At 37.3% G+C, this 25345-nt stretch overlaps 2 protein-coding genes across 2 annotated transcripts; both read left to right on the top strand.

The window, feature by feature from the left end:
- The first annotated feature begins 615 nt into the window (after positions 1-615).
- On the top strand, positions 616-1541 carry LOC136242994 (fibrinogen-like protein 1). Its single transcript, XM_066034509.1, has one exon. The coding sequence runs from the start codon at positions 629-631 to the stop codon at positions 1400-1402; it is 774 nt and encodes a 257-aa protein (XP_065890581.1). The 5' UTR covers positions 616-628; the 3' UTR covers positions 1403-1541.
- A 15319-nt stretch (positions 1542-16860) lies between these two features.
- On the top strand, positions 16861-17724 carry LOC136242986 (fibrinogen-like protein 1). Its single transcript, XM_066034496.1, has one exon. It carries the CDS (start codon positions 16906-16908, stop codon positions 17680-17682), a length of 777 nt encoding a protein of 258 aa, XP_065890568.1. The 5' UTR covers positions 16861-16905; the 3' UTR covers positions 17683-17724.
- Positions 17725-25345: the final 7621 nt, after the last annotated feature.

Genomic DNA, 25345 nt, shown 5'->3' with positions numbered 1-25345 from the left:
GTCTAGAGATGTTCACATAATAACATGTAATGGTGTAACCTTTACTGGACTATTGTACCCCTGGATGTTGATCGGATGACTTGTAATGGAATGATTACCATATTAGTACATGAGATTCATCAGTCATATACACATCACAGGAATGTGTAGGCTGATTAGTATATGGTATGTGACCGGATTTGCGAAAAGTGGTCTTCCACACATATCTAATTTACCAACTTTGACAATTCATACCTTCACATTGGAAAAAGCTAATGACTTGAAATTTGGTACCAACATAACTTAATGGATGGAGAAATTTCAGGCTTCTATGTTACTGGAACAGTGAGTTATGGTCTTCCAACTTCATAGAATTGGATGTGTGTGGAAGACCCCTTTTTGCAAATCCGGTCACATATATTCATAGATGTGAGGTAGTAACCACATTACAATAACATACTAGTATGTTTCCTTATAAGGAAAACTATCTCATAGTTAATGTTATGGTACAGAACTAGCACCATATTTGGTAGCTGACAATTACAACAACAATGTAATAACACAACCATAAAAGGAAATACAGTACAGTATAAAAACACTCTACCAATTGTATAACTAACTACAGTTGATCAGTATTGACAGGTCTACAATGACTACTCCTACAACTATCATAGTGTTACTAGCAATGCTAGTTGTTGCTGTGGCTCAAGATACTAACTATGATGTCACCATTGAGAACTGTTGTGATCTTGGATTTAGACCTTCTGTATTCAGTGAGATTACTAACAAGCCTAAACAATACAAACTGAAGAATTTCTGTGGCAACAATCGATCAACTATTACTAAGGTGTATTGTGACACTATCACTGCTGGAGGAGGATGGTTAGTCATTCAAAGGAGAAGAGATGGGAGTGTTGACTTTAACAGAGACTGGACTGAATATGAAGATGGATTTGGTACACTACCAGTTGATGATAAAGATACCACAGGAGAGTTTTGGATAGGATTGTACTCCCTTCATTGCCTTACCAATCAAGGACAGTGGGAGCTACGTATTGACTATGCATTTACTAATGGAACAAAAGGTTATCTATCATACAGTAACTTTAGAGTAGGACCAGCCACTGAAAAATATCCATTAACCATATCAGGATTTGATGGAGTTACTACTGATCCAATTACTGGCTCACACTCACTTAATGGGATGAAGTTCACCACAAGGGACAGGGACAATGACCAGTCGGCTATTAATTGTGCAGTAAAAAGTGGTAATGGTAATGCTGGTGGATGGTGGTACAGCCAATGCTCCTACACATTTCTCAACAATCAGTACAACAAAAGTAATACAATAAACCTCAATGGCCAGTGGCATCCTCTACCGTTCATAGAAATCAAAATCAGACCAAAGGATTGCATCATTTAACTTCATCATGTGATGATGTGTATTATTAGACTGATTATCATGTAGCTATTAGTATTGTAATCACATCATGTACATTATAACCTGGTAGTGTATTTCAGTACAGTTGTATCACATTTTCATTTAGTATTATTAGTGTCATTGTTTATTCAACAGAATGAAATTATTATCTAATCCAAAACAGCCAAGCTGTAAAAAAAGTGTGCGGCCCTCAAAAAGGCTATGGTGAAACAAGATGTGAAATCCAAGGTGGCGGCCAAGAAGTGGCTGTGATGGTAGGTTAACGGTAAAAATTTTAATAACAACAATTCAGGTGAATTTTGGTGCCGCTTGGTAAATTGGCACAAAATTCACCTGAATTGTCGTTATTAAAATTTTTACCATTAACCTACCATCACAGCCATTTCTTGGCCGCCACTTTGGATTTCACATCTTTTTTCACCATAGCCTTTTTGAGGGCCGCACACTTTTTTTACAGCTTGGCTGTTTTGGATTAGATTTCACTTCTTTTTGTATTTGTATACCCCAAAGCCGGCCTATGGCCTGCTTTGGGACTTGTTTAACCTATCTTTTTTTCTTTACCACAGGAAGAAGAAAAGATGAAGCAGATGTACCTTAAATATTTCTGATTTAATCAGTAAATGTACAAATTATATATATAATACATATATTTATTACAGAACTGTCCATGGTGGTTTCTGTGTAACTGAACACTCTTCAAGGTAACTTCTTCTAGCTGATCTCTCTACAGGGTGATTTGTTTGTAGCTGAACTATCAACAAGGTAACTTCTTCTAGCTGTTCTCTCTACAGGGTGATTTATTTGTAGCTGGATTCTGTACAGGTGATTTTTTTGCTGCTGAGCTCTTTACAGAATGGTTTCTTTGTAGCTGAACTCTCTACAAGGTAACTTCTTCTAACTGATCTCTCTATAGGGAGATTTGTTTGTAGCTGAACTCTCTACAGGTGATTTGTTTGCAGCTGAACTATCTAGATGATGGTTTCTTTGTAGCTGAACTCTCTACAAGGTAATTTCTTCTAGCTGAACTCTCTACATGGTGGTTTCTTTGTAGCTGAACTCTCTACAAGATAACTTCTTCTAACTGATCTTTCTACAGGGCAATTTGTTTGTGGCAGAATTTTCTACAGGGTGATTTCTTTGCAGCTGAACTCTCTACATGGTAGTTTCTTTTTACTGTAGCTGAATTCTCTACAAGGTAATTTCTTCTAGCTGATCTCTCTACAGGGTGATTTGTTTGTAGCTGAATTCTGTACAGGTGATTTGTTTGCAGCTGAGCTCTTTACAGAATGGTTTCTTTGTAGCTGAACTCTCTACAAGGTAACTTCTTCTAACTGAACTCTCTACAGGGAGATTTGTTTGCAGCTGAACTCTCTTCATGATGGTTTCTTTGTAGCTGAACTGTCTACAAGGTAACTTCTTCTAGCTGAACTCCCTACATGGTGGTTTCTTTGTAGCTGAACTCTCTACAAGGTGAATTCTTCTAGCTGATCTTTCTACAGGGTGATTTGTTTGTAGCTAAATTCTGTACAGGTGATTTGTTTGCAGCTGAGCTCTTTACAGAATGGTTTCTTTGTAGCTGAACTCTCTACAAGGTAACTTCTTCTAACTGAACTCTCTACAGGGAGATTTGTTTGCAGCTGAACTCTCTTCATGATGGTTTCTTTGTAGCCGAACTCTCTACAAGGTAACTTCTTCTAGCTGAACTCCCTACATGGTGGTTTTTTTATAGCTGAACTCTCTACAAGGTTACTTCTTCTAGCTGATCTTTCTACAGGGTGATTTGTTTGTAGCTGATGTTTCTACAGGGTGATTTGTTTGCATCTGAACTCTCTATATGTGACCGGGCCTGCGCAAACAGGGCATGTGGGCACAAACTACACCCCGTAACAATACAGATCATATCTCAGTGTTGGAACGGAATATTTCCATTCTGCAACTTGCAGCATAAAGCCAATTAAATGCTGAGTGAGAGCTGAAAATTGTATTGCCATAGCATTATAATATAAAAAGTTATGAATGATGGAAGTTTGAAAAAGTAGACAAAAATCATGTGCCCACATGCCCTATTTTCACAGGCCCAGTTACATATGGTGGTTTCTTTGTAGCTGAACTCTCTACAAGGTAACTTCTTCTAACTGAACTCTCTACAGGGAGATTTGTTTGCAGCTGAACTCTCTTCATGATGGTTTCTTTGTAGCTGAACTCTCTACAAGGTAACTTCTTCTAGCTGAACTCCCAACATGGTGGTTTCTTTGTAGCTGAACTCTCTACAGGTGATTTGTTTGTAGCTGAACTCTCCACATGATGGTTTCTTTAAATTTGTAGCTGAACTCTCTACAAGGTAACCTCTTCTAGCTGATCTCTCTACAGGGTGATTTGTTTGTAGCTGAATTCTGTACAGGTGATTTGTTTGCAGCTGAGCTCTTTACAGAATGGTTTCTTTGTAGCTGAACTCTCTACAAGGTAACTTCTTCTAACTAAACTCTCTACAGGGAGATTTGTTTGCAGCTGAACTCTCTTCATGATGGTTTCTTTGTAGCTGAACTCTCTACAAGGTAACTTCTTCTAGCTGAACTCCCTACATGGTGGTTTCTTTGTAGCTGAACTCTCTACAAGGTGATTTCTTCTAGCTGATCTTTCTACAGGGTGATTTGTTTGTAGCTAAATTCTGCACAGGTGATTTGTTTGCAGCTGAGCTCTTTACAGAATGGTTTCTTTGTAGCTGAACTCTCTACAAGGTAGCTTCTTCTAGCTGATGTCTCCACAAGATCACTAGTTTGTAGCTGAACTTTCTACATGGTAGTTTCTTTGTAACTGAACTCTCTACTAGGTAACTTCAATCTTCTAGCTCATCTCTCTACAGGGAGATTGGTTTGTAGCTGAAGTCTCTACAGGTGATTTGTTTGCAGCTGAACTCTCCACATGATGGTTTCTTTGTAGCTGAACTCTCTACAAGGTAACTTCTTCTAGCTGATATCTCTACAGGGTGATTTGTTTGTAGCTGAACTATCAACAAGGTAACTTCTTCTAGCTGATTTCTCTACAGGGTGATTTGTTTGTAGCTGAATTCTGTACAGGTTATTTGTTTGCAGCTAGGCTCTTTACAGAATGGTTTCTATGTAGCTGAACTCTTTACAAGGTAACTTCTTCTAGCTGATGTCTCTACAGGGTCACTAGTTTGTAAATGAATTCTCTACATGGTGGTTTCTTTGTAACTGAACTCTCTACGAGGTAACTTCTTCTAGCTGATCTTTCTATAGGGTGATTTGTTTGTAGTGGAATTCTGTAAAGGTGATTTTTTTGCAGCTGAGCTCCTTACAGAATGGTTTCTTTGTAGCTGAACTCTTTACAAGGTAACTTCTTCTAGCTGATGTCTCTACAAGGTCACTAGTTTGTAAACGAATTCTCTACACGGTGGTTTCTTTGTAACTGAACTCTCTACAAGGAAACTTCTCCTAGCTGATCTCTCTACAGGGAGATTTGTTCGTAGCTGAACTCTCTACAGGTGATTTGTTTGCAGCTGAACTCTCCACATGATGGTTTCTTTGTAGCTGAACTCTCTACAAGGTAACTTCTTCTAGCTGATCTCTCTACAGGGTGATTTGTTTGTAGCTGAACTATCAACAAGGTAACTTCTTCTAGCTGATCTCTCTACAGGGTGATTTGTTTGTAGCTGAATTTTGTACAGGTGATTTGTTTGCAGCTGAGCTCTTCACAGAATGGTTTCTATGTAGCTGAACTCTCTACAAGGTAACTTCTTCTAGCTGATGTCTCTACAGGGTCACTAGTTCGTAAATGAATTCTCTACATGGTGGTTTCTTTGTAACTGAACTCTCTACAAGGAAACTTCTCCTAGCTGATCTCTCTACAGGGAGATTTGTTTGTAGCTGAACTCTCTACAGGTGATTTGTTTGCAGCTGAACTCTCTACATGATGGTTTCTTTGTAGCTGAACTCTCTACAAGGTAACTTCTTTTAGCTGATCCCTCTACAGGGTGATTTGTTTGCAGCTGAACTCTCTACATGGTGCTTTCTTTGTAGCTGAACTCTCTACATGCTATAGCTACGTACGTAAAACACAATTGCAAGTATTATAAAAAAGGCCATAGCTATTATTTTTGACTGACCAATTTTCCTTGATCTGTATCAGAAGAAAAAGTGCTAATCAATGCTGGATCAGTCTGCCGTTGGTTACACACTGCAACAATGTTTTGGCTCTGGGATGCAGCAATAACTAACTGTCCTTCTGAAAAATTTCTTGCTCAGACTGCTCAGCAGCTCAGAGACACACAACTAGCAACAAATAACTACAGTGGGAGTTTACTTTCGTGGATTACACTCTTATAGGCTTAAAAATATGCCTCCCCAGAGAAGTCACACATGGCCTTGCACACTTACTTAATTAATCTTAATTATTAGTTTAATAGAATGTACAGTATGCATGTGATTGTACCTTTTGGGGATTTTCACCCCCTGGGAAAACCAGCTGAGCTGACTTTCCAGTAGCTATCTAATCTTAAACCTACATAGCTAATCTGCAATCTCCGTCCCCGAATCACCTGCACTCGCCTGCACTAAAGCTTTAAATTAACCAGTCTTACGACTTCGTGTGCGGCTAAATCTTCATTCTTGTCTACTTCGAAACAATGACACACTACATTATGCTGAGATAGCTACCGAACTCCACTAGCTCTGATGAGGCCGGAAAATATCACCTCTCACAAGCTTTCAGCCTTTATTTAGAGCTTTGCACACGGAATTTAAAAAACACTCACGATCATGGAAATATCGATCCACGTTAGGGTCCGCAATCCGAAAAATCAACTTTTACAAATCGATCCCCCTACCATTGTGGGTTGTTCATTGCAGTATCCCATTGCTAGATCTACCATGAAACCGGAGGCACGATTGTTGTCTTCACAGAAATATCGATTTTAGTATTTCGTGAGATGCAAAAATTATTTTTTAAATTTCGTGCTCCACACAAAGAACAGGATAGAACTTGCTACTTAGCTAGGTATTATCTAGAGTTTATGTAGTTAAAAAGTACGCACAGTAATAAGCAAATGGTTCACTGGGTTCCCGGCACAGGGTTGCTTTCTCTCAAAAAGCAGAGAGCGAAACACAAATTTTCGAATTCAAACTGCCCTACCAGCCAAGACAAGAAAAGCCAACTCTTCCTCATAGTGATGTGATAAGGTTGGATGCATAGTCTGTCTATGCTGTTAGTCTAGAAAGGATCTGAGACTTCTCACCATCTGGGTGAAGAACGTCAAAATTTTCGTGCGTCATTTCAAGGGATTCTCTCAATGGTACCAAAGTGCTTTCCAGTACTTCTGATGACACACTGGTCACTTAATTTTGTTTAGAATGATGATAAATGATGGATCAAAACGTTTGGTAGTAGTAGTAGTTGGTGTTTCTGTGATTTCATATGGTGCAGTATACCAGCAGCTCACCAGGAGCTCCACCCAGCTCGAATCAAAAATGAAAGATTTTGTGCTTTTTTCGGTTTGTTTTGGATGTTTTGCAGCATAATGGTGATGTAGGGTGATCTAGTGAAAACTTGAAGCTGCTGTGGAGCGTGAGGGGTGAAGTCAAATTTGGACGATTTTGCTGCCTCCCTGGATGCATAGCTTAGAGCGAGGCGTGGAAGCCGTGGATGAAATAATAATTGACAACCGCTGCTACCAAACGTTCAGGGACATCTTTTGCCATAGTTTTAGTTTATAATTGATGATTGTTGTGGCTGCAGAAGCACTGGAAATGGCTAGAAAGCGCGACACAATTCTTTGATGCTGCAGAAAAATTTGACGCTCGTCACCCAGATGGTGAGAAGTCTCAGATCTTTTCCAAACTAACAGCATAGACAGACTATGTACCCAACCGTATCGAAACACTATGAGGAAGAGTTGGCTTCTCTTACCCTGAGTGGTAGGGCAGTTTGAATTCGAAACTTTGTATCTCTGTCTGTTTTTTCAAAGAAAACAACCCTGTGCCGGGCACCCAGCAGATCATTTACTTATTTCTTTACGTACTTTTCAACTACAACAACTCATCCGGTCCTTTGTGTGGAGCACGAAATTTAAAAAATAAATTTTGCATCTTGCGAGATACTGAAAACGATATTTCTGTAAAGACAACAATCGTGCCACCAGTTTCATGGTGGATCAAGCAATGGGATACTACAATGAACATCCCACAATGGTAGGGGAATTGATTTGTAGAAGTTGATTTTTCGGATTGCGGACCCTATCCACGTGCACGCATGCCTTAATTATAACTCTTCAGGTCTGGTCCGTAAAATATACCTGCTAAACACCTAGCTTGCTAAGCAGAAACTTCCGGTCCGACGGTCCGGTCGGGTCCGTAAAATAGACACCCCCGTTTTTTGTCCATGCTTGGGCATTGTTCGTCGATAACCTCTATGGTATAGATGACGACTCCGCTGCACTGTAGTCGAAGAATCAAGGAACAAAGCACGAAAGCTTTCCCTGTAAGTCAGGAAAGCGGAGAGAATTCTTTAGCGTTTTTAGGAGCTACGAACACGATCTAACACGCCTAAAAAAACAGTAATTTAAAGTATACAATCTGATGCTAAGCAGAAGTTGTAACTATGTTAAATATTGATTGCTGTGTTACAACTGTTTTGTGACTGCTCTAATAGAGTATCTTGATCGTTTTAATACAGTACAAGATGAAAGGCAAAGTGTTATTAAGGGTTTACTAGTTAAAATGGGTGTTAGTTGACTGCAGTTGCATGCCACTAACAGGGCCGCCCCGAGAAATTAGGGGGCCCAGGGAAAAGAGTTAAAGAGGGGCCCAATGGCAAGGAAGGGTCTAGATCCTGACTGCTCTATTAGAGTATATCGATCTTTCTTTAAACAGGTATTCAAGGGGCCCCTTTCGGGCTGGGGCCGGGGGAAAAAACCCCAGTTACCCCCCATGTGGGCGGCCATGGCCACTAAAATTAGTTATATTTTAATATTCTGTCACTGTTATCTAGGATTTCTGTCAAAACCATGGAAACTCACCTACTGTTATCAACAGTGCATTACTTATTCTAACAAAAAGTATTGAAATCCCATCCAAAAACAGCTTATAGCTGTAAAAAAGTGCGCGCCAAGTAAAGCAGAGTTAACTGCGACAAAAAGTAATGATATCATAATGCGGCCATGTGCGAGGTGTGCAAGTTGTAAAATTAATATTAGCTAATCACATAATACAATGTTATTGTTAAAGTATTAATGAGAACTATGTGATGCTGCTAGTTTTTAAGTGTGTGAGCATCTTCATAAATGCTACACAAATTTAATTCTCAATAAAGCAATGTGTATAGATTCTCTGATAGCAATAAATAGTTTGAGTTTGGCCACCTTTCCTTTGTTCGTAGCCAGGAAAGGTGGCCAAACTCAAACTATTTATTGCTATCAGAGAATCTATACACATTGCTTTATTGAGAATTAAATTTTTGTAGCATTTATGAAGATGCTCACACACGTAAAAACTAGCAGCATCACATAGTTCTCATTAATACTTTAATAAGCCAGGAAAGGTGGCCAAACTCAAACTATTTATTGCTATCAGAGAATCTATACACATTGTTTTATTGAGAATTAAATTTGTGTGGCATTTATGAAGATGCTCACACACTTAAAAACTAGCAGCATCACATAGTTCTCATTAACACTTTAACAATAACATTGTATTATGTGATTAGCTAATATTAATTTTACAACTTGCACACCTCGCACATGGCCGCATTATGATATAATTACTTTTTGTTGCAGTTAACTCTGCTTTACTTGGATGCGCACTTTTTTTACAGCTATAAGTTGTTTTTGGATGGGATTTTAGTGTACAATAATTGATGCCGCCTGGCCTGGGACCCAAGTGGCCCGGGTTCTGGCTAGTTACGCCTCTGTCCGGGAAAGAGACGCGAATGAAACTGTGTGCAGTAATAGCTAGCTATAAGTTAGCAATATTATAGTTTGCTAGGCGCCAACTTCTTCAGCAACTGTCTGTAACTTTGTGAAGGTAGCTACAATGCGAAGATGGTACTCCACCAGTATTCGCTAACTCAGTGCTGAGGACGAACTGTCTCTAGCCTTTGACTTTGGTTAAGTTGGTATTAGCCTCGGTTGAATTATCAGTTTTGTAGCTCAGTATAGCTAATCACAACAAGTAGTATCGAGTGGCTTAGCTTTAATAGCATTGACATTTATAACCAGGACCAGTTTTGCTCGGGTTGGACCATTTTTGCTGTCAAAGCTGGTCCGGCCGGACCATTTATGTCGAACATATGCGGTCCGGCCGGACCGTTTATACACCCGGACCAAATATTTTGTTAAGGCCACACGACACACTTGATATTCCTGCATATACTGCTACCTTATCAAATGTGCAAGTTTCATCTTGTCTTATGCAAGTTTCTACATATATATACTGAAGCATCTACCTAGATTTTATGTTGTTTTTTCTCTCCTCCAGTTGAAGCTATCATTGGGTCTAATAAAGGTCATAGCATGAAACTGATGACAGAGTTGGAATCAGTGAGGTTTATTTATCCTAAACGATGTCTTGGTGGACTATTGTACGCAGCATACCCCGATTTTAGGTTGCACTAGCAAACATATTTAATTTCGCGCCATAGCAAAAATGCCGGGACTTTTGGGAGGGACCTGGGAGCTAAATTTTCAATAAATGACTCAAAGAAGTGAAATCAATCATCAAAATATATTAGCCGAAGAGTGGTCACGGAATTGCCATTTTTGATTGTGCTAGACAGCTTGTTGGGACGAGCCTGAGAGAGTCCCACACTAGGGAGTCGCCTACGTAAATTCGTGTCATCAACCATGCACAAACAATTACAAAAGAAATCGGAAACTTACCGAATTGATGCCCACTATACTCCATGCCACGGTAAAGTAAACGGCGAAGATTACAGCACTTCCATACATGCTCGTGTCATCGACCATGTCACGGAAAAAAACGGCGTAGATTATAGCACTGCTCCTCTCGTCTACCACGCCATGAAATAAACTTCGTTGTCCCTGATGGATAGGGAAGAACGCCTTAGAGAAGAGAGCAGTATAGATTGAGAGGAGATCGAGAAACTTCACAGGTAGCAGAAGAAAGACGAAGGAGAAACTGAATATCAGAGAAGACGTGCTCAATTTACACAAGAGTAAAGGGACGCAATCATACAGCAGAGAAGGCAGGATTAGTACGTTTGTTATATATAAATTTGTAAAACTCACAAAAATATTTGAGTATAATGCACCTATCGATGTTTTGCCCCACTACTGTGAACACGGGCAGAAGTGGGGGTTAGGCGGGGATTAGTAGGGGAATCGACCTCAAACCGTGCCCCAGGTGGTGGGATATTTGATGCTACGAGGGCACGTAGCGAGTGTTTCGTGGTCTTTTACTGGGGATAAGTGGGGATTCGACATCAAAAGTAGCCCCAGGTAGTGGGGATAAGAATTTTTAGATGTCAAATCCCCACCTATCCCCCACCTCTGCCCGTGTTCAGGGGCAAAACATTGATATGCGCATAATAGATTAGTAATTGCTGTTCATAAAATATTAAACTGAATCCTATACAACTGATAAAAAATATAACTGATTATGGTCTAAATTCACTACCACATTCTTGCAGATGGTTTATATGTGCATATCACACTAACAATAACTATTGTGACTCATTTTCATGATTTGTTTATATTGATAGTGTTTGTAGTAGCAAATACTGATGTGAATGTGGACCAATCACAACATGTCAAACGTCATGTGCCAGTTGACATTAGTGACCCTGCATTCATTGCCAAGATTACAGAATTTCATGCTGAATTGGCACTGTTCAATATGTCTTGAAAAATTCCCAAGCATTTCAATAATTGACATAAGTACCTGTAGGCGTTGTCACAATGATAGCCATGTCCCAAAGCTATTTTCTGCTGCTAATAATATGGATCCTGGTCCAGAACTTATTGTAAGTTATGTTCCTCTCACACATGATGTCTAATAACCATTTAATACTTCCTTTTGTAGGGATTGTCAAAAGTAGAACAAATGTTAATTGCACCAGTTATACGTGTGCGATGATCAAAAATACTGACTGCCTTGCAGTGGTTGATAACAAATAATGTATACTTCAGTAATATTACAATCAATCATGATAATATATTAGCTTTACCTGAAAATGATCATCTTACAAATGTACCTACAGTATCCGTGCCATCTGACCTACACATGTAAAGCAACCTGATTCACCTACAAACATAACAGAAGATCACAACAACCCAGATATACGTACGTAGAACTTTTGTTCCAACCATTCCTCAGACCATGACCGAGGAGCAAAATATCAAACATTCATTGCAATCAACTACAGTAACATGGCCAGCCAGAGGAAAAAATCCCTTAAATGAATTCCAATGTGAATGGTACATTACCTGTGCTTTTCCTGTCCTTTTCCTACTGGTGCTCAAACCACATTTCAACCCCGTACTTTTATATAATGTGCTTATCTTCCATTAGCATGAATGGCTAGATAATAAGACCAACATTCAATTATGACCTATACTCCAAGCAGCATTACCTGTAAAACTATAATAATCATCAATAAATGAATTACCCACAACATATTACCTAGCCATAGCTTCTAAATTAAAAAAAAAAAAAATGCTAGAGGTACATGAGATATTTACAAGCTATACAACCACAAAGATAATAACATAAAACACTTATTCCCTTCAGGCTCGCCCTATGATGCTGCTAGCATCTGCCTAGTAGTCTAGGCAAGTGAGTGAAGAATTCTATGCTGAAGTTAGCCAGTAAGTGAATAACAGTAATAGCAGCTGTATTACTGCTGTACTTAACTACCTTTGCTCTTGCATGGTTTACAGAAGCGCCGAAACAGCCAATTGCTGACTTCTTTACTGGTGTTAGGTGTTGGTCTATTATAACAATTTTTGAGCAATTTTCAAATTGCGCTGCTCAATTAGGATTTTTGACAGGCAGTGATTGGTTGTTTTATTAGAGAAATTAATTTAAAGTATTAAATATTCATGCTAGTCCTCAAGTCTGGTTAACATTTCAGGTTGGTTTTGCAACAGTTAGACATTAGTTTAGCCTCAGATGTGCCTTTTGCATGCTGTTTTCCACATCTGTGTGTGACACGTGATACAAATGTGTAATAATCTAGTAAAGACAAAGTTCTGTTGTGAAGCCAAACTGATTTTACAAGTGTGATTGCACACATTATAGACTTCTAATGTATATACTTCAAAAACTAAAAGATTGTAAAGGCTTCAAAGTGCAAAGTGATTACAAGCAAAAAACTATTTTTGACATATGGCGTAAAGCATAACATATTAATTTTGTTGTTGTATATAAAGTAATCACAAGTAGAAATCTTTCAGAAAGTTTATCCACGATGCTTCAAGAGTTGCACACCTGCATAACATGTAGGCCTTTACAAGCCAGTAAAAACATAATTATTATGGTTGTTATTTCCTAGATTTAAATCACATTTTCAAAGCAAGAACACATACAGTAGAACCTCAATTATCCAAACACTAATTAGCCAAAATTTTGATTATCTGAACACCAAATTGACTGCTCAATTAGCATATTTGTCAACAAGTGTATACTTTATTAGAGTAGTTGAGCAAAGCTCACAGGAAAAAAAGTCACATTTCCGGACCAAAAGTCAGCATGAAAATGTACAGGAAATGCAACTGTTGAATTTACTATATCAAACCTGGAGTAAACCTGTATACTGTAAATGTCCCATGTTATGACATTTCCTTAAACATTGGAAATTTCATGTGTCTGTACATTTCCTCTGCCAAAAATTTGACGTGTTGTTAGATTTCCTGCATATATTCATAAATTTGAAATTTACATGAGATTTCCTTAGTCAAGGACACATGGCATGCAGTGACATTTCCTACACTATCCAGAAATTTAACATTTACATTTCCTAAGTCAAGGACACATGGCATGTAGTGACATTTCCTACGCTATCCAGAAATTTGACATTTACATGAGATTTCCTTATTCAAGGACACATGGCATGCAGTGACATTTCCTACACTAATCAGAAATTTGACATTTACATGAGATTTCCTTAGTCAAGGACACATGGCATGCAGTGACATTTCCTACACTAATCAGAAATTTGACATTTACATGAGATTTCCTTAGTCAAGGACACATGACATGCAGTGACATTTCCTACACTATCCAGAAATTTAACATTTACATTTCCTAAGTCAAGGACACATGGCATGTAGTGACATTTCCTACGCTATCCAGAAATTTGACATTTACATGAGATTTCCTTATTCAAGGACACATGGCATGCAGTGACATTTCCTACACTAATCAGAAATTTGACATTTACATGAGATTTCCTTAGTCAAGGACACATGACATGCAGTGACATTTCCTACACTAATCAGAAATTTGACATTTACATGAGATTTCCTTATTCAAGGACACATGGCATGCAGTGACATTTCCTACACTATTCAGAAATTTGACATTTGCATGAGATTTCCTTAGTCAAGGACACATGACATGCAGTGACATTACCTACACTATCCAGAAATTTGACATTTACATGAGATTTCCTTATTCAAGGACACATGGCATGCAGTGACATTTCCTACACTATTCAGAAATTTGACATTTGCATGAGATTTCCTTAGTCAAGGACACATGGCATGCAGTGAAATTTCCTACGCTAATCAGAAATTTGACATTTACATGAGATTTCCTTAGTCAAGGACACATGGCATGCAGTGACATTTCCTACACTATGCAGAAATTTGACATTTACATGAAATTTCCTTATTCAAGGACACATGACATGCAGTGACATTTCCTACACTATGCAGAAATTTGTCATTTACATGAGATTTCCTTATTCAAGAACACATGGCATGCAGTGACCTTTCCTACACTATTCAGAAATTTGACATTTACATGAGATTTCCTTAGTCAAGGACACATGGCATGCAGTGACATTTCCAACACTACCCAGAAATTTAACATTTGTGACCTGATCTTGGAAAACCTACCTTTTTGGCACATTGGTCAATTTTCTGTTTTATAGTTTAAATGAGGTACTATAGGTGCTCATCTATCTTATGTTAAAATTTCAGCTTAATATCTTGAAGTATTCCTGAGATATGGCCAATTTTCTATCCTGTACATTACAAGCTAACTTTTATGGTAATGTATTGAATTCTGTGAGTGATTAAGGGCGACAAATGGTGACAAATCACTTTGTTTACCAATAACTTCATTGTTGTCATCTAAAATACTTTAAAATACATTTCTAATAGATTATTGAAGTAGTATTGGTACTTTTCAGCAATTAAATTCCATGTATCATTGTCTAAGACTAAGTTTTAGCCATTTCAGCAGCTGAACAAATCACCCAATTTGTAAGGTAATTGTTATCCCACGCATGTGAAATTACTGCATGGTCTGATATAATAATCCATATCTCCTAGGAAAAAGAAGCTATGGGGATGAAACTTCACAGCAAGAAGGTTTAATAGTTGCTTTATCCAAATGTGTAAAAAAATGAACTTTAAAAAAAGTGTTGAAATTTTCATTTAAGTTTTCTCAAAAAGTTTGCTTGTGCCCAAAAGGTAGGTTTTTCCAAGATCCGGTCACATTTACATTATATTTCCTAAGTCAAGGACACATGACATGTAGTGACATTTCCTACACTATTCAGAAATTTGACATTTACATGAGATTTCCTAATTTAAGGACACATGGCATGCAGTGATATTTCCTACACTATCCAGAAATTTGACATTTATATGAGATTTCCTTATTCAAGGATACATGGTATGCAGCGAGATTTCCTGTACTATTCAGAAATTTCAATGAGATTTCCCAAGTCAAGGACACATGGCATGTAGTGAAATTTTAGTCCGAGATTGTCACTCCAGCAGCTGTCATACCTGACTACTGTAACACTTTACAGATTAGGATAAGGTCTTGGTGTAACCTAAATGCAATATATACGGTACATTATAAATGCCAAGGACACGTCATGTAAATTTCAAGAAATATCATATTTACTGGATATTTCCTACATTAACAGGAAATGTGGTAACCCAAACCCACAATGAAATAATACCTTGGTAATATAGGTTTCTTATACATTTTGCAAACTCTGTTAAAGTAGGTAAACTAGCTATATATAGTTGTAATGTACTAATGCTGCTTGCTCCTTGCCATTTAGGAAATGTCCATAAATGTCCATAAATGTCATGAAATGTAATTTGTCCTGAACTGGTGGAGAGGGTAATGCACACTTGGTACCATACTGTCCCCCATCCATACTGTGCTTAGGAAATGTGTTGACACATGACATTTATTGACATTTCCTAGACAGGAAATTTGTATTTTGACACTACCTATCCTGGTGCAGGAAATGTAAAGAAATTTATGAAAATTTGATCTTTCCTGTGTTCCACAAATGTCAGTAAATTTCATCTATCCTGCATTAGGAAATGTCAAGAAATACCATCAATAATGCTATTAGGAAATTTCATAGAAATTGTGCCCTATACTACTTCAGGAAATGACAAGGAAATGTGCAAATTTCATGAACACCGGAAATGTACAGAGACATGGAATTTCTGTAAATTTGCTGTGGATTTCCGAATACCTGAAATGCAGCTTTTCTTCCTCTGTCGCTCTGTATATAAATGTATGGAAGTTTGATGTTATGTACTGTTTGATTATATGAACACCCTTTCCACTCATTTAGTTCGGATAATCAAGGTTCCACTGTAATACCAATTGGCATGTAAAAAGTGATGTCCCTTATCTAGTATACCCATAATCTGAACTGGTCTGTGAAAACATGATGATTGCCTACTTTCTAACACTTTTGTGACCTATGCCTTTTAGCTATGTCTGGCCATGTTAATTTTCAATATAGATGTATACACATTGACTTACATATGATGTCTAGATCTATTTAAAAGTAACTATTGCAGCTACCTTCACAAGAGATATTCACATATAACATGTAATGATGTAACAACTGTACCACTGGTGTTTATCATAATATTGGATGTTGATTGGATGACTTGTATTGGAATGATTACTATATTAGTACATGATATTCATCAGTCATGTACACATTACAGGATTGTGTATATAGGCTGATTGGTATATGATATATTCATAGATGTGGGGTAGTAACCACATTACAATAACACATCAGTAAGTTTCCTAATAAGGATACATTATCTCATTGCTAATGTTATAGCACAGAACCAGTGCCATATTTGGTAGCTGACTATCACAACAACAATGTCATAACATGACCATAAAAGGAAATACAGTGTAGTATAAAAACACTCTTCTGATGTACTGTCAATATCGCAAAATTGTCTACTAACAGTGAACTAGCTACAGTTGATCAGTGTTGATAAGTCTACAATGACTACTACTACAACTATCGTAGTATTACTAGTAATACTAGTTGGTGTTGTGGCTCAAGATACTAACAATGATGTCATCATTGAGAACTGTTGTGATCTCGGATTTAGACCTTCTATATTCAGTGAGATTACTAACAAGCCTAAACAATATAAACTGAGGAATTTCTGTGGCAACAATCGATCAACTATTACTAAGGTATACTGCGACACTATCACTGCTGGAGGAGGATGGCTTGTTGTTCAGAGGAGAATAGATGGAAGTGTCAACTTTAACAGACTCTGGGTAGATTATGAAGATGGATTTGGTACACTACCAGTTGATGATAAAGCTACCACAGGAGAATTTTGGATAGGACTGTACTCCCTTCATTGCCTTACCAATCAAGGACAGTGGGAGCTACATATTGACTATACATTTACTAATGGAACAAAAGGTTATCTATCATACAGTAACTTTAGAGTAGGACCAGCCACTGAACAGTATCCATTAACCATATCAGGATTTGATGGAGTTACAACTGATCCAATTACTGGTTCACACTCACTGAATGGGATGAAGTTCACCACAATGGACAGGGACAATGATCAGTGGGTTATTAATTGTGCTGTTAGCAATGGTTGTGTTGGTAATAATGGTGGATGGTGGTACAATCGTTGTAGCCAAGTATTTTTTAACAATCAGTACAACAAAGGGTGTACGTTACTCCTCAATGGCAATCATCTTCTTCTAACATTTATAGAAATCAAAATCAGACCAAAGGATTGCATCATTTAACTTCACCAGTGATGATGTGTGCTATTTGAATGATTATCATGCAGCTATTAGTATTATCCCACCATGTACATTATATCCTGGTAGTGTATTTCAGTTCAGTTGTACCTGATTTTCATTTAGCAATATTAGTGTCATTATCATTCAACAGAGTGAAATGATTGTTAAATTTAATTCAAAGCGCACTCAAGAACACACTACATATCATTAACTAATGTGCTCAACGCAATATGCTGTATGTAAAGAAAATTCAACCTCTTCAAAGTGCACCATTTCTCTCAGGAAATTGTAGTCAAGCTCAGAAGTTAAACAAGTACACCAGTATATAAAATCAAACTGGTAAACTAATGATCAGGTGTTGAAATCATTATTAGCTACATAATGTATATTAATCCCCAATTCACCTGCATTATTGAATTAATAGTATAGTGGGAATGGTGGGTTTATTTTGATAATTTTGGTGGAGATAGAATATGGAATATTTTGGGCATAAATTGAATAACAGTAAAATATAAATTATTAAATTTAGTATTCATGAAGATAGCTGACAAGCTTTGAAACATCAACTGCATTGTTAAGTATACAGCAACAATACAACATGAATTAGCTGTGCAGTAATAGCTGTAGCTACAATAGTTAAGAACATTATAGGAAATGTGACAAACACTTAGCGTAATTGTTTCATAGATATGAAATAGGTAATTGGGGAAAGGCATTGTGGTCAAAAGTCACTATAAATCAACTAAAAGACTTTATCGATAGTTTTATCCGCACATTTTTAAGGAAGTATTCTCCAGCTTCTCAAGTAGAACTGATGTGGGAAGAGTTTAAAGTTATGTGTTTGGAATGTGTCAACTTAATACAGTATATATCATCCAGTGGCGTAGCTACCATTGAGGCAACCGAGGCAGCTGCCTCGGTAAAAAAAGCTCAACAATTCAGGCTGAGCACTGAGCAGGCCTGAGTTTTGGCACCTTGAATATTCTACTCAAATGTTACTATACAGCATTACTGTACCACACACAATAGAATCTATGGCTGTAGTACTAAGTAGGCCGGAGCCCATGGTGACATAGTCCTGGACCACTTTTCAGCTACTTGAATTTGTATGCGGAAAAGGATCGAGATACTCTAATAGAGCAGTCATCGTAATATACTCTAATAGAGCATTCAGTGTAAATTATAGCAAGTGCTCTTACACTGCTTGGTCTAAATCATTTACATTGTTAATTGTCTTTTCAAAAGTGTTCCAATGAATCAACTGCATGGCATTGCATTGAGCCCATTGATCATGCATGTATATCATGAAAATAGCCTCCACATGCCATTTCAAAGCATATATTTTCAAAAATTTCCTTGAGGGAGCATGCCCCCATACTCCCTAGCTTGACATACTTAGCACATGTAGTTGAGTACCACATGAAAGAGATATCTCTGACTTAAATATCATATCGGATCAATAAAAAGTATAGTGTGCATGACTATGACTTCTGTTGCAGTCCATGGATGGCCTGACCACTCAAAACATCTCCAGAGTAAGTCAGTTTTTTTTGTGTTGAGTACAATTAAACTAGTCTAATAATTGAAGCATGGTATACTGTTGCATTAACTAAGCTGGAGCATAACATGTAGAAAAATACTCAGAGTCTTCTGAAACAGTTTCTTCCATCCAACCAGAGAATCAACCTGCAAATGCTGTACCACCCATGCTTGAAACTGTTTGTGAATCAGTTGAGTCACAAGCAAACCCTCTCAATTACGTCAATGTATAACTTACTTTGCCTCGGTAAAATTTTTTTTCTGGCTACGCCACTGCCATCTAGGCTTATTACAAAGAGACAATAGTGAATCATGGATAACAATCAACACAAAACAACTATATTAGAAAAAAGAAACAATTATTAACCATGCTCGATCATCTGGCTCTACAGAAGATTGGAATGCTTACTACACAGCTAAAAAGTTAGCCCAACTTGAATGTCAAACACCACTTGATAATTATTCAACAAATTTGATAAATCCAGTGTCAAATCATGCAACTAAAAGGTTGTTTTCATACATCAAAAGTCAGCAAAAAGTCTGTAATGGAATTCATGCTTTGGAGGTAAATGTAGATGTTGTTGCAAATGCACAAACAATACCCAGCGATGCATAACATCTCATATCTTAGTATTGGGATAGAATATTTTCATTCAGTGAATTGTATTGTAAAGCTACTAACTAAATGCTTGATAAGTGCTGAAAATTTCATGGCCAAGTAATAATGGAATATAAAGTTGTGACACATCAAAGTTTGAAGAAGTAGGCAATTTTTATGTCCACATGCCCTGTTTTTGCAAGCCTGGTCACATATAGCTAGAATGAAGCAATGAACATGTTCCAGAGTGGAATCCCTCTTTTTAATAGCCTGGTTACGTCCTTGTAAACTAGGTAATCCATGCAATATCAATGGGAAAATAACACTCAGTTCAGTGGGCAAGGACTTGAACCCAATGTAACAGTTGACCTAGCCTAGTGTTATGTAGGCCTCTTGACCACACTCTTGTGCTACACTGTATCTATCCATATTGCACTCACTGTGGTGCTTTAACTGGTATATTCTTGGAATTATTGTCGACAGGGGGATCACTCTAACTGAGATTGGTCACTTTCCAACTGTAGCAAAGTACATGCATTTAGTTTGACAACTTTACAGAATATTTAAGCCAGTATTTCCGTTTGGATAGTAAAATAGTAACAAACTTGATCCACCTGAATCACACAACTTACAGTAGCTACGTATGTGGTGGTACTATGATTAGGATGATAGAGGTTATGTAGCTAGCAAGTCATGATCACGTAGAATAATGTTATAATTAGGCTTAAGTCTATTATGCTCTAAAGTCTTCCTATTATTCTTTCTGGCACTTCTTTTTTTATTCACCTATTATGCTCAAAATTATTCCTGAGTCAACCTATTATTCTCAAATTATTCCCAAATATGTGTGCCAAATTAGTACTTTTGTTAGGGTTTTTAAACAAGTGACTGCTCTATTAGAATTATGGACTCGAAGTTGACTGCTCTATTAGAGTAAGTGACTGCTCTATTAAAGTATCTCGATCGTTTTCACCATTTTTATGCTTGTACTGTTTTGGTAGTAAATCTAAAGGATTTTTACACAGCACCACAACAAAAACTTATAATTTTGTACCAATTATTCTTAGAATTCATCCGATTATTCCGGAATATTCCCCAATGCTTTTCAGTACCTATTATTCCCGAAATTATGCCGGCACAATAGACGCATGCCTAGTTATAATTGGGAAATTGCAAGCAAATAGCCCTCAGCAAGTAACCAGTCACCCAAATTTAGCAACTGCATTGCTTCTATAAGCATGCCTAAAAGAATCCAATGATGGGAAGTGGAGTCTAACATTGTACAGTAGCTGCATTGTTACAATGAACGGGTAAATCTAGAGATATAAGAAAATTCTATTTAGAGTGCATGTGTTTTACAGTATACCTGTTTCATCTTCTATTAAACTATTGGTTGGTGAAGTGTACAAAGACCTAGGTCAGTAAACAATGGTTATTATGTGGGTGTGGTCCATAATAGACATCATGCCTGATATTACTGTGCATACTGTAGCACTCTGCTGTGGCACCACTATAAGCCAGCAACAACTCTTAATAACATTATCCACTCAAGCCTTGTTTTTGAACTGTAACAGTTTCTATTATACCTGTTCTTCACACTGCTGTAACTCAATGACTTGTGACTTTTCTTATTAATACTTAGTTGTGTACTTCACTATAACACTTCTCCCAGTTCTACTTTTACGTTTACAAAAGAAGCAGTGATAAGGTGTGAGGTTCGATTTCTCCAGCTCTTTAACAAAAGCATGCTCAGCCTTGCACACTCGGTATGTTTTAACATTCTGTATGATGATTCTAAAATGACATACCCAATTCCACAATGACTCCACTTATATATACCCATATGAAATGATACCATTATCAAAGTGTGTTAGGAACCATGCCCTCAAGATGTGGACAAGTTAACTGCATAATTACTCCTTAATACTGCAGTATAGAATTACAATTATATATGTACATGCAAAATGGAATGGTATACTACTGTAGAATAGTGATCCTTCAAAGAAAAGTAGAGTCCCTTAATCACTATAAGAATCATCATAGAATTGTATAGTTTGCACAACAAAATATACCACTATGCAGAAGAGTAATGCATTAAACATCAAAAATCATTTAAGAAGCAAAATGGGAAAACTCTTGAAAAAGACCAACACTAACAAATGGTCTTTGAAAGACTTACTAATGCCACTACATAACCTCCACTTTACATGACAATAGACAATGCACATGTATCAAGATGCATGGTAATGTATTGTATAGCCCAAGAATCTGGCATGTCATACCAGTGTGCTATTTACAGGGACAACAATAATGCAATATTCACACATATGTATCTCCATGCTGCCTTTACAAAATGATATTATATTTGCTGCAGAGATTTCCGTGCTGCCTTTACAAAATGATATTATATTTGCTGTAGAAATTTCCGTCACCTTCAGTAGACCACACACACCAAATTAGAGCTAAATTGCTTCAAGTATTCCTGAGACTTTTGAGACTTCAAAATTTGCTTTGTTTTCTTATTTCCTTCTTTTTGCACACTTACAAAACTTGCTGTAAATCACAAAACCATGATTCTATTACCTTGAAATTTGACACACATTAAGATGGTTTAAAGGTAAATCTCAGCACCAAGTTTGGTTGGAATATGATTAAAAGTTGTGGAGGTATTAACAATTATTTATGAAAGATAACACCAATATGTTGTCATTCCTGCAAAGCAAGCTGCATTGTAGTGAAAATTGGTACATGGATAGATTAACTATTAAATAAACCTCATCTTTTTGTACTTTGGAAGAAATCAAACTAGAAGATACAGAGCAAAAGCCAGCACTAAGTAACAGTCACGCAATTAAGATATGTAACTGGATTTGACAAAACCTGGCTTCCACACTCATCCATATTTGTGACTTTAGAGGACCATAACTCAATGTACTGTAGGAGTAAGTGATCACTTTCAAATTTTGACCTGTTATGGAATAAAGAGAGAATTGTAGGTGAATAGCATACAAGTAACAAGTGAAGAGTTAAATGTGTGTGTGGAGGCCTGGTTTTGTCAAATCAAGTCACATGTTACGTTATTAAAAATGTAGATCTACTTGCCTACTGTACTTACTGCACCTACCAGCAAACCGCTTAGAACCAAGAAATAAAATGCTCTATTGAAGTGTTCAGCTATGTTACAAGACACCTTGAACACAATTCACTTTTGTTATAAGTCACCCTGTAAGAGTTCAGTAACATAATTACATAGGAGGCAGCTAGCAGTGTGTTGGAGTTGGAATTTAAATAGTGTGAACACCAAATATGATAATTCTAGGCTTGGAAGCATGTCCCCTGAAAAATGTGGGAATTTGGTGTCAGGAGATTGCATTTTCATTGGTTTTAGCAGTTAATCACATGCGTGACTGTTGTATTAGGGTGACTGCACAGTTGGGGCTACCACTATATTGATACATCTCAATCTTAATTGACCAGTTTCTGGAAACCCTATAGGAGATTCCATGATGACTCTTGTGTAGTACAGATTTGAATTAAGGGTGCAGTATAATAGTTACTCTTTCGCCACCTATGCACTTGCTAAATTTACAAATCATCATGTACGGAGTTCAGCCAAGTTACAAGTCACCCTGAGCTAAGTATCAGCTACCCTGTAGAAAGCAGGGGTGGATCCAGGAGCTGGCAAGGGGAGGGACACAAACAGGTTAAGTTATAGGTGGTTGGGGAGAGCAGATTCTCCTGCTAGTTGGTTTTTTTTAACAGCAATGATCACTCCTTAGTAGGTTGATTTTTATCATTATGGCCTTTACAGATGGTTGTGAAGTCTTAATAAAGTTATAAAACTACTGAAAGTCCTAAACACCAGCAATACGATAATTATTTTAGAGGCACTTAGTATGCCGGATGACAATCTGACTGCTTTTTAACCTTTTTAAACTTTGAATTCAGGTGAGTTTGAAATAAATGGTGGTAAAATGTAGTTTTCGTGAGTTATATAAATAGATTTTGGTCTGATAAAATATATCTAATCCAAAACAGCCAAGCTGTAAAAAAAGTGTGCGGCCCTCAAAAAGGCTATGGTGAAAAAAAGATGTGAAATCCAAGGTGGCGGCCAAGAAATGGCTGTGATGGTAGGTTAATGCTAAAAATTTTAATAATGACAATTCATGTGAATTTTGTGCCAAGACCATGTATCTATTTGATCTTTGTAGCTGATCTCTCTAATGACAATTCCTGTTCCTGGTGTCAGTGTAGACCTGTAAGTCCGAGAAGGGCATTAGAAGGCTAGGGGCAACCCCTTATCTTGCCCCTCCTACAAATCCACCTATGCCTTCAAGTACTACAGGGTGTACTAGCCATGATTTGCAGCTGGTCAGGTATTAACCCTCTCCATAATTAAAATTTCTTTCAGATTGAGCAAGCAAGTGCTAATGTGTTATTGGATTGTTGCAGCATTAATTCTGATATCAGTATAGTTTTAACACGTATAAAATTAATATCCAAAAAGTGGTCTTGTGACCAAAAACCCATCATAGCTACATTTGACACTAATTGCCCCTATTTAACAATCATTGATTGTATTCTAGGGTGATCTATAAAGCACATTTATTGTATATGTATATATGTGACCGGGCCTGCGATAATAGGGCATGTGGGCACAAACTACACTGCGTCACTCTACAGGTCATATCTCAGTGCTGGAACAGAATATTTGTATTTTGTTACTTGCATCATAGAGCCAATTAAATTCTTACTAGATGCTCAAAATTGCATTGCCATAACATAATGGTACAAAAAGTTATGAGTGATGAACGTTTGAAAAAGTAGGCAAAAATCATGTGCCCACATGCCCTATTTTCGCAGGCCCAGTCACATATATATCTTACCTAAATGAAGACTTCTACATCTAGTAAGCATTGGTGCTATACCATGCACAAGCACATCCTATATAGCCATTATTATTCTGTTATGTGTATTCTAGTAGGATACTTCTGACTGCTCTATTACAGTATCCTCAGTAGATATTTAATTATCAAATCATAACTAGCTACACTTGTTCTCCCTTAATCCACTTGTGAGGAATTAATGTAAGTTTCCTATTAGACTGTACTTCCCTGCTCCCATTTATTTGGTATATTTGTGCTGCTTGGTGTTCCTGCTGCAATCCTACAAATCAAAATTTCTGGAACCCCAGGAAACACCTTCTTTGAGATTCTACAGTACAGGTGCAGTTGTATCTAAAGCATACATGGGCAATGAAAACATGGATAAAGTGAGAAGAGAAGAGATGATCTTTGCTAGAAATCAACAAGGGGGATCAAATTTATATTTCAGGGGTAAACTGCTAAACAAATGCTGCTAAACATTAAAATACTCTAATAAAACAGTCAATTACTCTAATAGAACATTCATCATTAAAATTGTTTAGGGGTCATCCATGATTTTCAGCCGTTACGCAAGAGTTCAAAGAGTATGCTAGGGGGGAGGGGGTTAAATCACACGTACACTTATAAAATGATGAATAATCAT

This window comes from Dysidea avara, chromosome 2 (assembly GCF_963678975.1).
Source record: "Dysidea avara chromosome 2, odDysAvar1.4, whole genome shotgun sequence".
NCBI classification, from domain to species: Eukaryota; Metazoa; Porifera; class Demospongiae; order Dictyoceratida; family Dysideidae; genus Dysidea; species Dysidea avara.
The sequence above is the reverse complement of the archived record's forward strand: the minus strand, read 5'-3'. Positions and strand labels throughout refer to the sequence as shown.

Coding starts and splice junctions, on each gene's coding strand:
- LOC136242994 (XM_066034509.1), top strand. CDS start 629: ATGACTACTCCTACAACTATCATAGTGTTACTAGCAATGCTAGTTGTT.
- LOC136242986 (XM_066034496.1), top strand. CDS start 16,906: ATGACTACTACTACAACTATCGTAGTATTACTAGTAATACTAGTTGGT.